General features: G+C 36.3%; 1 protein-coding gene across 2 annotated transcripts; it reads right to left on the reverse strand.

The window, feature by feature from the left end:
* Positions 1-121: 121 nt before the first annotated feature.
* ugdh (UDP-glucose 6-dehydrogenase) lies at positions 122-11608 on the reverse strand. Of its 2 annotated transcripts, none has more exons than XM_088075394.1 (12): positions 11482-11608; positions 7963-8124; positions 7413-7514; positions 7102-7302; positions 6261-6458; positions 4226-4373; positions 4036-4130; positions 3824-3954; positions 3392-3531; positions 2046-2137; positions 1840-1950; positions 122-737 (listed from the first exon to the last, which is right to left on the reverse strand). In XM_088075394.1, the coding sequence occupies exons 2-12, from the start codon at positions 8122-8124 to the stop codon at positions 627-629; spliced, it is 1491 nt and encodes a 496-aa protein (XP_087931520.1). In that variant the 5' UTR covers positions 11482-11608; the 3' UTR covers positions 122-626. The 2 variants fall into 2 exon arrangements, with proteins under 2 accessions (XP_087931520.1, XP_042341214.1); XM_042485280.2 differs by having other exon boundaries at positions 11326-11608.
* Between the last annotated feature and the right edge of the window lie 692 nt (positions 11609-12300).

The following is a 12300-nucleotide window of genomic DNA, read 5'->3' on the forward strand; positions in this document are numbered from 1 at the left end:
AAACAAATCTTTAACATGTGCATTCATATTTAAAGAACTGAAACTCTCCAGTCCACAGCGGGAAAACTGAATTTTTGTGTCAATCTTTCCAATGATTTGTAAAAATAAACAGGCACAGAAATTAAGGAGACACGTCGCACTTTATTGCATTGCCGTTTTCAGTAATACAGAGGACAAATACTGACTGACATACAGTAAGATGGTTTTATAAAAAATATTTTTAAAAATAGTATAAAATCATTTTTTTTTGCAATTTAGCAACAATACTTGATTATACAGTAAATGCTGTAAAAAAGTAGACTTACACTAACAGTTTTCATTTGAAATAGACGGTGCATCTGAAATGTCTGATTTGATAAATGCTATTTGACTTAAAATGTAAAAAAATGTTTAGTGATGTTTTATCACTAAACTTCTTCCGAAGACTCATTCATGGATCACATTCATACTAATTTGGACTGAAGGCTCGACTTGTTCCTCTCAGGCCGACTGCAGGGCAGCACTTAGTCACGCTGCTCTGGCCTTTTTGATCATTAGGCGCGTACCGACAACCTGAATGAAATGTTTCACCTGCATTTAAAAGGTTGACAGAGGAATGTGTTTCATGTGTGGAGGTGAAGTGAGATTTAGACTTTGGCTTTCTTGGTGGGAGGTTCACTGGCAGTGATGCGAGGACATACCGCTGCCGGGGTGTATGGGATTCGTGTTGCGGTTACTTTCTTACCGATGGTCTCGATCTGCGGACACAAAAAGGCAGCACAGTAGTCATCAGACCAGTCGAAGGAAGAAAACGCTGTCTGCAAATGTAGCATTTCAATGTTTCTAGTGATGTAGCAGATGAGCGGTCTTTGTCATCAGGCTGTGGAGGGGATGGTGGATGGCGCATCACCTAGGTGAGACGCCTGCCAAGCTGCAGAGCACCGCATGAGACCGATTGCTGTTTCACACAGCTTTTCAGACACCAACCGTGGGTGTTTTTTTTTTTCTTTTAGCAACATGTCGCTGTTTTTTAGCAAGACAATACTGCTTTTCCTGCCAGTTTAGTGGCACGAAAACCAGTTGTTCTTAATCAAGACATCATTGCATTTGCTGTTGGGATTGTGCCTTGAAAAGTGGTTGTTTTTACCGAGACGTTGTTTCCTGCCAGGATAACCCCACAAAAAGCAGTTGTTTTCTTATCGAGATATCACTGTGTTTCTAGCTGGCACAATGCCATGAAAAGCTGCTGCTTTTTACTGAGACGTCGCTGTCTTTCCTGCTAAGCTAGTGGCTCAAAAAGCACTTGTTATTTTACTGGACACTGCTGTGTTCTCTGCTGGGATGATTTCATGAAAAGCAATTGCTCTTACTCAGACAACACTGCATTTCCTGCAAGTATAGTGGAACGAAAAGCAGTTGGGTTTTTTTTAACAAAGACATTGCTGCATTTCCTGCCAGGATAATGCCACCAAAAGAAGGACACCTCTGAGTTTACTGCTGGGGTGCAGCAGGTGGGATAATGCTATGTAAACTGGTTGGTTTTTTGCAGCGTTTACTGCAGGGACAGCGCCCCGAAAACTTGGCATTTTAAGCCAAAACATAATATTTTTCTAACCATTACCAAGTCTATTTTGTACCTAAACCTAACTACACGATCATAGTGTTGTTGAAACCTAAAGGTTTGATGTTACTGCTATATAATAATGTGCAAACGTACTGTATCTGTGGTCTGCAGATACGTATAATGCAAACATTTATTCTGCAATTGTGTTACAATAATAAAGGCCGAGCGGCAATTGTTTCATGTTGTTTTCGTTTTATATGAGATGTATCAGTGTGGTGTGTTTTCTGTTTACTCACCTGGAAGCCGATGTTCTGGAGGTGAGGATGGAGGTGGTCCAGCACTCTGCGGCCATCAAAGATAAAGGCCGGCTTCAGCATCTTCTTATAGATCTTTTCATAGTCCAGCTCCTGTGGTGGAATAAGTGGGGTATGGTGATTTATTATGATGTGTTTTTTAAATATGCTATTTATTAGATGGCAGGAAGACAATTTGTGATTGTGACCTTGAACATGTCCCACTCGGTGCAGATGACCAATGCATGCGCGCTCTGGCAGGCCTCATAGGGGTCCGAGGTCACAGTCACCAGCTCCGACACTAAGAGGGACAAAAAGTAATCTGTGTCAAGTTCTCACCTACAGCCTAGCATTCAAGAGAAATATGAAATGACTTTTTTTTCCATCTATAAAAACATTTAAAACAATTCAGCTTTGTGTCAGCTAAATGCATCAGGAATAACTGGGAACTACATGGGTTATCCTGTTTTAAAATGTAATCAGCAATTAAATTAATCACCAACTAATATGATAATTGATTTATTAGTTTGAGTAAGTCTTTTAAAGGAAAAAAAGTCAAATTCTCTATTTCAAGCTTCTTAAATGTAAATACTTTGGAGTTTTTTTTACTCTATGAAAGTAAACTGAATACATTTTGGTTGCAGATCAAACAACACATTTGAGGTTATCTTTTCATTTCATTTCATTTTCATTTGTTCCAGTCATGTAAACACACAACAATCAGATTCATATTCAAAACTACACATTCTATGACCAAAAAAGAGCAGGTAGAGGAAAAAATAAATAAATGAATTTTCTCAAAACAAACATAACAACAGAAATAGTCTGTCAGTTACTGTTATTAAAATATATACATAGAAAAATCAAGAGCTATACATCATAAATCACCTTTAACAAGGGGACAGAATTTACCCGGTAGTTTCATATATTCTTATTATTTTGTCTTAAAACATCTTCTTAAACAAAGAAATTGTTTTTTAACACTTAATGTCATACTGTAAAGAATTCCACAGTTTAACTCCAAACCACTGAAATACAAATCTGCTAATGTAGTCCATACAAACTGGTGCTTAAAAATCAATTTTCTTCCTGTCTTCTTTATCCTCTGACAAAAAAACCCAAAAAACATCTCTTCTTTGGGAAACACATTTTCCACAATTCTCTAACATCGATTAAAAAAATATTTGAGGAAAAATATTGTTTTTCCTCAAATAAATAAATAAATCTTTCCTCAAATATTTACTGACGATGAGAATAATTGTTAGTTGCAGCCCTATTTTCAAACAACAAATAGTCATTATTTAATAAGCTTGAACTGCTGGTTTTTATTTTGTTTGTAACATTTTTTTTTCTAAAACTTTAAGAAAAATATTTTCAAAAGAATTCACTGTAGTTTTTATTATGTGCCATCAGCCTAGAGGTTTAAGACACTGACTAAATTACAACTTAGGTTCAGTCTCATATCCTGTATCCTGTACCCAAAGATAAATGTTACAAAAAAGGAGGTTTTGCAAGCTTTTCAGAGCCGCTTTTGAAAATTGGCAAGAGCACACACCTCTTTCTGGGTTGTCCTCTGAGATGCTGGGCTGGGAGAGGTCATGAATGATCTGTTCCTTCAGGACTTTGGGGTCGTAAATGAACAGCTTGGCTCCCTCATCCATCAGATACTTGGAGATGTAGATACTGGACGACTCCCTGGAGTTGTGACACACACACACACACACACACACACACACACACACACACACACACACACACACACACATATACACACACACACACACACACACTCTAGTGTTAACTCTGACCAGGACTGCATTATTTCGGCAGGTGTTCAGGTGGAGTTAAGAGTGATCATACAAACAATTTCACAGGTTAATGATCAACATAACAAAAAATGAAACAGAAAAACAAAGAACAGGGAGGGGGACAAATGTCTACAAGGGTGTGAGAGGTGAATGAAAAACAAACATGAAATGAAACTGACCTTGTGTCCCCTGTGTCTTTTTTGAAGGAGAAACCCAGAAGAGCGATCTTTTTACCAGTGACGGTGTTGAAGAGGCAGTCAATAATCCTGCAGGCAAACCGCCGCCTTTGGTACTCGTTCATGTCGATCACCTGACAGAATCACAGACATTAGAGAATCAGCACCTTTAGAGGAAAAAAGAAAAATGATGTGCTATGCGGTGTAGTTCTCACCTGCTGCCAGTAGGATGCTACCTCAGGCAGGTTGAGGGCCTCGCACAAGTACACCAAATTCAGCACGTCCTTCTGGAAACAGCTTCCACCAAAACCTGACCGAGGTGTTAGAGGCAACGCTCAGTCTGTGTTTAAATGGATGTAACTTTATATAAAACCTCACTTTAAACATCTTTTGCATGTTTCTTACCTACGCTGGCTTTGAGAAACTTGCTGCCTATCCTCTGGTCCATACCGATCGCCTTGGCAACCTCCTCCACATCGGCCCCGGTGGCCTCGCACAGAGCGCTGATGCTGTTGATGCTGCTGATCCGCTGTGCCAGGAACGCATTGGCGGCCTACACAAGCACACACCAAGTTTTGTTATGACGTCTACAAAACAGCAGAGGTCACTCAAAAGGAAAATCAGTGATCAATTAGTCAAGAGAAAATTAATGTGAGCTATTCTGACAACAGACTGTTTTTGTCAAAAATGCCCCAAACTTGCTGGTTCAAGCTTGTCAAATGTTTGATGCTTTGTAATATAAGAGAGCAAATTGAATATTTTCAGGTCATGGATGACAGCCAAACAGTAAATGGTTTTTGAGGCCAATAAGGATATCAATATTTGAATATTATTTTTCTTAAATCTGACTTTTTTTTTTTTTTTAACCGTAAGCACATAAAGTAAACAACAATTTTGATATGGATGCCTTAGATTTTTTTAAATAACTTTGATTAAGATAAAAACTGACTCAGACATTTTAAAAGTGTAAAATTCAGCCTGTAAGTAAGGCTGAGTGATATTTAAAAAAAATTCAAATATCACAATATTTTTGACCAAATATCTCTGTATTGATATTGCAACAATGCTGTTGGGCTGACTATTGGTGCTTTCAGAAAATATTTACACACTGATATTTTTGGTAAATAATTATCAGTAATGTGGATGTGGGTAAAGGCAAATGGTAGCACAGCTAGAACAGTCTGGTTAAGTTTGAAAATTACATAAATTTATTGTAATGTAGCCATTAAAGCGCATTTTTATAGACTTGCTTTTATGTGATGTCATGTTTTTGTTTTCGTTCTTTTTTACATTTTATTTGATTTTTAAAAAAATATATCTTTACTCTTTAATTTATGTTTTATCTATTGTATTTCCTTTTATCCGTGGTTTTATATTATCTTTTTTAATTGCTGTTTTTGGTCTATTACTTTGTATTATTTCATACTGACATTTTACATTTTGCATCTTGCATTATTTGCCCTCTGATTTTAATTTGATAAAAATTTTATAACTCCACCATAGTTTCATCTCGGCTGTGTTTAATAGGACTGATTTAATATGAATGAATTGCCCAGCCCTACCTTTAAGTGCTCTCTTTCATCTGATTTATTGGTATAGACAGCATCACAGCCATGTTGCCCTAGCAACAACATTCACCTTTGGGTAACAAATGGCAATTGATTTCAACTGTGGACACGTGAAAAAAGCAGACATGTTCATTTTTGCTGTCATGGTCAGTCATAACTGTAACATTTAAAGATAATACAGTGGTCCAAGCTACAGTATGACGTTTCAGCTTTGCTGACATCTTTGATGAACCAAATCTACAAGCATGGAAGCTAAGCAATGCACAGCTGTGGACAGGGGCTGCAGCCAAACATATTTAAGCCACCTAAAAAAACAATATCAGTTTACGCTAGATTTGGAATATTTTTTCTGTTTTACCTTGAACACTAACTGATTTAGGCGGTCATAGACCAGCAACTTCTGTGTTCTGCAAAGTAAAATGACTCTTTTTGACAACGGACTCTTGTAGCTTTGAGAAGCAGCTTCAGGACCCGACTGGAGAGGGCTTTCTGATGGAGAGGTAAAAAGGTGAAAATGTTCTAAATATACCATACACTTAAACTGATTCTGATTTTTTTAGGATGCTAAAATTTGAGGCAGTGTTTGCTCAGTGCATCCTTGTGTAGCAATGTAAGGGGTTTCTACCCAGACATTACTGTAAACTTCATAGTGATTCAGTCTGTAGATCTGTTATAGACAGCTGGTCACATAAAACAAACTATTTAAATATGTCATCTTAAGGTCTGAGAAATGATTAATGGCATTTACCACTTTTTTCTAACACTTTATTGCCAAATCAGTTAATTGATTAACTGAGTGAATAATCACCAAATAAAATAAAAAAATAAAATACAACCTATGAAATAATTATTAGTTGCCGCCCTACACTCACCAGTTTGGACAGCTCGGACGACCATGTGTTGGTGGTGATGATTCTTGCTTTGGGGACCCAGTGTTCATATACAGCACACAGCGCTCTGATTGCCCTTTGACCTTCTGCTGTTTCATCTCCACCAATCAGGACACGGTCTGGCTCCTTCAGATCCCGTACTGCTGTTCCTTCTGCAAGGAATTCTGGGTTGGACAGCACCTAGCACAGAACACAACTTTACAAACTTGCAGGACAACAGATATTTAAGTTCCCCTCTTTTTTTTGAGTTAAATAAAAAAACAACCAATAACATACAAAAAATGATTCACAAAGGCTATATGTGTGTGTGTGTGTGTGTGTGTGTGTGTGTGTGTGTGTGTGTGTAAAAAAATGTTAGAGACAAAGAAAAAAAATTATATGTATATGTGTATATATATATATATATATATATATATATATATATATATATAGTTAATGGTTTATTATAATAATAATAAACCATTAAGGAGAGTCCATAGATCACAGTTCAGAAACCATTCAATATTCATAAGTAGAGTAATTTCATGTTAAAGGATTACCAAGTCAGCAGGTGAGACAAATATAGAAGAAAGAAAAAAATAAGATAGTTATGTTATATATTTGATCAATTTCTCTCATCTTTCTTTAAATATGTGTATTTGATTCAAAATTCTTACAGCCATCTTATTCATTTCATATATTTCATTCACATCATATTTCCATTTATGATTATCTAAGTTGTTATTCTTTATACAATTTCTTGTTATTTGTTTAATTACTGCTAGCCTTATGACTAAAAACAAAAAAAAAGAGCAAAGTTCCCTTCTTATGCGATAATACACACTTGTAGGTTGAGGCTGGGTTTGGTGTTGGCATCAAATATCCGTCTAATGCTCTCAGCAGCTCGAACTGGGACTGTGCTCTTCTCTGTGACAATCTTGTAACCATCAGACACCTCCACAATCCGCCGAGCACACGCCTCAATGAACTTGAGGTCAGCGGCACGGCCCTTCCCCATCCCATAGGTCTTGGTTGGGGTGTTCACCTACGGGGGAAGAAGTGCAACCAGTGAATTCACTCATGTGTCATAAATGTCAGATTTATTTCCGTAGCTGTGTGCCAGTAAATGTGTGTGAGGGTAACTAGTGGACTCACAGAGATAAAGACGAGGTCTGCGTCTCTGATGGCTGAGTCAATGTCTGTGGAGAAGAACAAATTTCTCCCTCTGCATGATTCAACCACCTCTTTGAGACCCGGCTACAGTGAGAGGAAGTGGGAAAAATGAGACAGGGAGGGTGTGTCAGCAAACGTGCAGGACAAATACGTCACAAACAGTTACAAATGTAGCACGAGTTCTCAATGACTGGTCATGGACTGCCCTTTAAGCTAGGCATGATGATGTAATACCTTGTGGTCGAGGCTGACGTAGAGAAAGTTGCAAAACTGAGAAATCTGGAACTAATTTATGTTTCATTCAGCCCATCAAGGAGTCATATTGTTCAAAAACATTGCCTGGAACGGTTGCCTAGCTACTTTTTCAACACTGTTATTAAGTTAAACTAATGAGCCACTAACTCCCTCAAGATATATGGCTCTCAAAAATGAGATAAGAATGTAGAGGAAAAACATTAATAAAATATGACCAGTTAATGTTTTATGAAAACCTTCAGCTCAGTTTCATTGTATGAGTACGCTGGTATTATACCTCATATATGGGCAGAGTGTCCGAGTTCCAGGCTTTGATGCGGGATTCGTTGACATCCACGACGGTCACCGTGATCTCTGGACACATGTGGGCAATCACACTACATGTTGGGCCTCCTACATACCCAGCACCAATGCAACAGATCCTCTTTATCTGAAACATCTGAGGAATGTAGAGTAAGGAGAGAAAAGAGAAAAAAAAATCATAAACTTGATAGATCTTTCTGAATTATAGCTAGGTTTCTCAGGCCAGTACTAATAAGGGATGAGCATCAGTCCTCAAGTACTCGATTTAGACGTCAGTATTTCTTCAATGTATAATCACTTTGTAAAAGAAAACATACATAATATTGTCACTGTCGAACGCAAACCTCGTATCGCCACATTTTTTTTTCCATAAATTACGTCTATTGGTCACCCTCGATGTCTATCAGTTGGATTTACCATTTCTCAGCCAATGAAATGTATTTACAAAAGCTTGTTACTAAACCAAAATTTCTATTGGATCCTTTCAAAGATGCAGCGTTTTTTTCCTAATTCCTGAAAAATAGCAATTTTAGAGATAGGAGGTTTGCACCCAACAACAGCAAAATGATATATAATTTGATAGCACTGCACACATATTTATATCTTTATATTTGTTAACTTACATACTAGTTTTATACACTGTATTTCAGCATATGGCACAGTTTTATATTTTACACATTCAGCACATTATCCATATTATAATTTAAATATTCACACATTGGTGCTAATATTCTACTATTGTATTCCTGTGCATTCATTATTTTACATACCAGTTTTACACATTGTATTGCAACATATGGCACGGTTTTATATTTTACACATTCAGCACATTATTCATATTAGAATTTAAATATTCACATATTAGTGCCAATATTCTATTATTGTATTCCTGTACGTTGATTTTTTTTACACACTTACATACTGAGCATATTATACATACTTTATTTACTAGTACTAACTGTTTACTATAACTGTATTTCTATTTTTATACTTATTTCTACTGGAATAATTCTATATGCTGGCATCCCCCCGGATATCAATAAAGTATAATTCTGATTCTGAAAACACAGACGAAAACCAACCCTGTTTTTTATTTAAAAATTGTATTTTTTTGGACTGGACACAGTGATTTAACTGCACTGATGTATACGGCAAAAATGATAGATCTGTTCATATATGCAGATAATGTCCAACATTTTCAGTCAGGAAAGTCAGAAGTTTTTTGACAAAATAAACAAAATATGCAGTGTAAAGCAACATGTATGTAACATTGCACGTATGTATCATAGCTAATCTCCACAGTCTGTGCAATGCAGAGAGGAAGGCACATTTTTAACACTGAACACTTAATCTACACCCACTCCAGCCCAACCCATGGTGCATAGACCTTTGCATGCCCATCCCCCGAGCCAGGGTCATCTGTACCCTTTGACCGCCCCCCCGACAGCAAGCCTGACCACAAACTGAGAGGGACATTTTACAATGTGGTAATCTACTTGTCAGTGCTGTCTGCTTAACAAATCATGTACAAATGACTCTGTTACTAAATTTCCTAAAATCTAGTTTCTGAGCTGCAATCTCTAGGTACATATAGGTCGATATACACTGATACAATATATCTGCAAAATGCTAATCAACTTGTATATTCCAATATACCGCAATGTGAAGATAAACTCTAAATTAAAATTTACTTCCTGATTCGCTATAAAATGCATGAAAAGTTACTTTAGTTTGTTTTCAATCTTACAATTAAGTACTCGTTTTTAAAATTCCTGCTGAAATCACTTGCCAAGACTGTAGGGTTGGTCAAATTATCATTTAAAGATCGACAGGGGTAAAAAAGCCAACTATTTTGATCCATCTCTTTAAGCCAAACTGCAAAATCTTTACTTATTCCAGTAGGTCTGTAATGAGGATTTTCAGCTTCTCTGTCTTATGTCACAGTTTATTCAATAAATTATATTCACATACATTTCCACTGAGGAAACAATCAAGTTTTCTTATCTGAATTGTTGGTGGGTCAACAATTGTCAGTGCTGTCTGCTTAACAAATCATGTACAAATGACTCTGTTACTAAATTTCCTAAAATCTAGTTTCTGAGCTGCAATCTCTAGGTACATATAGGTCGATATACACTGATACAATATATCTGCAAAATGCTAATCAACTTGTATATTCCAATATACCGCAATGTGAAGATAAACTCTAAATTAAAATTTACTTCCTGATTCGCTATAAAATGCATGAAAAGTTACTTTAGTTTGTTTTCAATCTTACAATTAAGTACTCGTTTTTAAAATTCCTGCTGAAATCACTTGCCAAGACTGTAGGGTTGGTCAAATTATCATTTAAAGATCGACAGGGGTAAAAAAGCCAACTATTTTGATCCATCTCTTTAAGCCAAACTGCAAAATCTTTACTTATTCCAGTAGGTCTGTAATGAGGATTTTCAGCTTCTCTGTCTTATGTCACAGTTTATTCAATAAATTATATTCACATACATTTCCACTGAGGAAACAATCAAGTTTTCTTATCTGAATTGTTGGTGGGTCAAATGCAATTATAGTCACCTTTGATTGTGAAAACAAGAAACAGCTTAATTGGTTCAGGTGACAAGGATCATAAAAGAAAACTTAATTTTGATCATCAGTATGCACATGCTATTTTAGAACAAATGTGTATTTAAGTATGTGATGTCTTTACAGAACGATTTAAAGGGTAATATAAATATCTTTCAGTTCAAAAATATGTATGTGGAGAAAATCAGAAAAAAAGTTTAAAAAAAAAGACCACACAAATACACAACATGCTTAAAGCAATAGTTGAAGCCATAATCTACACGTAAAAGTGCATTTCCATTCATCTGTCCATATTTCACTGTGCTAAAAAGTGTCTCAACTTTTACAATGTAACATGGATTACCTCCAAGGACTGATTAACTACAAACAGCAAAATTAATTGGTTTCTTTCTGACATATCGATAATAGTTTCTAAGACACCCAGTTCAGTCTTTCACATGTTCATCTTTCAAAGGTTCATCAGTGCTGCAGTACCAGTCGCACCGTTACAGCCTGGGAGAAAATAAAGAGCCTTTTATTGCAGCTCAGCCACGTCCAACAGATGAAAAATGACCTTTTATCTCAGTTACCTCTCAGCTAGTTGACGTTAGCTGTATTACAGAGCAAGTGTCACTGCTTGTAGTTAACATTACACATTAGCAGAAACATTTACCTCCTGTTTTCTAACAGTGAGCGACCGAACTCCACACAAGACACAAATGAATGGGCGTCTCTGTGGCGCTAGCTAGCTAGCAGGCGTTAGCTAACATTACATTACCTCTGCCAGCTCGACAGTCAGTCAACTTCAGGAATGCGCAGATTATGTTAGCTCCTTTCTTTAATGTGTCCGAACCGCCGTCGCTTCCGGAGCTGTAAACGGTTATAAACGACAAATGTAATTTTGACTAAACCACCACTCGACGCACAAACTCACACCGCCAGGCTTCTTCTCACTTCTCCAACTTTTCCTGCAGTGCTACCTTTACATAAAGTGGCTGAGGTACTTCTCTCTGCCAGAGTACAACCTCAATCTCCATGACATCCAGCTGCCCAGGGATACTTCCGGTGTGATATTTTCAGACTAAAAGCACCAAAATGTATTCTTAATCACAAAGATACTCAAGAGCAATTTATAAACGGTCTGAATTTGTTTGTTTTTTAACAACGATAGTAGTAATTTTTCAAAAACAGGAGATAAGGTGTGTGTTAATGTTAATAGTAACACAGAACATCTTAACAGTGGTGTAGTGTCCTGATCCTTTAAGTAAAAATACTGATTCTACACTTCACAATCTGACATGTTGATGTTACTTAAAATCATTTTGGAAACCAACTACCTTGAAAAAAGGTAAATATAAGTAAATATAAGTAATATGTTTAATTTAACTATTAAATTAAATGGCTGTTTGTTTGTTTTTAGTTTTGTTTTGTTTTTTACCAGGTAGAAAATATTTACACAAACTTTACTGAAGCAAAATAACTATTGTCACACTCTAAATACCACAAGTTAAAGTCCTGCATTGAAAATGTGACTCAAGTAGAAGTATAATGACGAAAACGACTTTTAGAATTGAGAGTAAAAGCACTCAATGCAACATATAAATTGATAAAATAAAATACATTTTTTAAGTCCTTGTGACTGATATGCTATATATATATATCATTCGATTATCAATCATGCAGTAATGCAAAAACCAGGATTTTCCTGTTAAAACTAGGGTCCGCAACTAATTATTTTTATTATGAATTAATC

The sequence above is a fragment of the Plectropomus leopardus genome, chromosome 3 (assembly GCF_026936395.1).
Source record: "Plectropomus leopardus strain MGB_pleo_1.0 chromosome 3, ASM2693639v1, whole genome shotgun sequence".
Classification (NCBI taxonomy): domain Eukaryota; kingdom Metazoa; phylum Chordata; class Actinopteri; order Perciformes; family Serranidae; genus Plectropomus; species Plectropomus leopardus.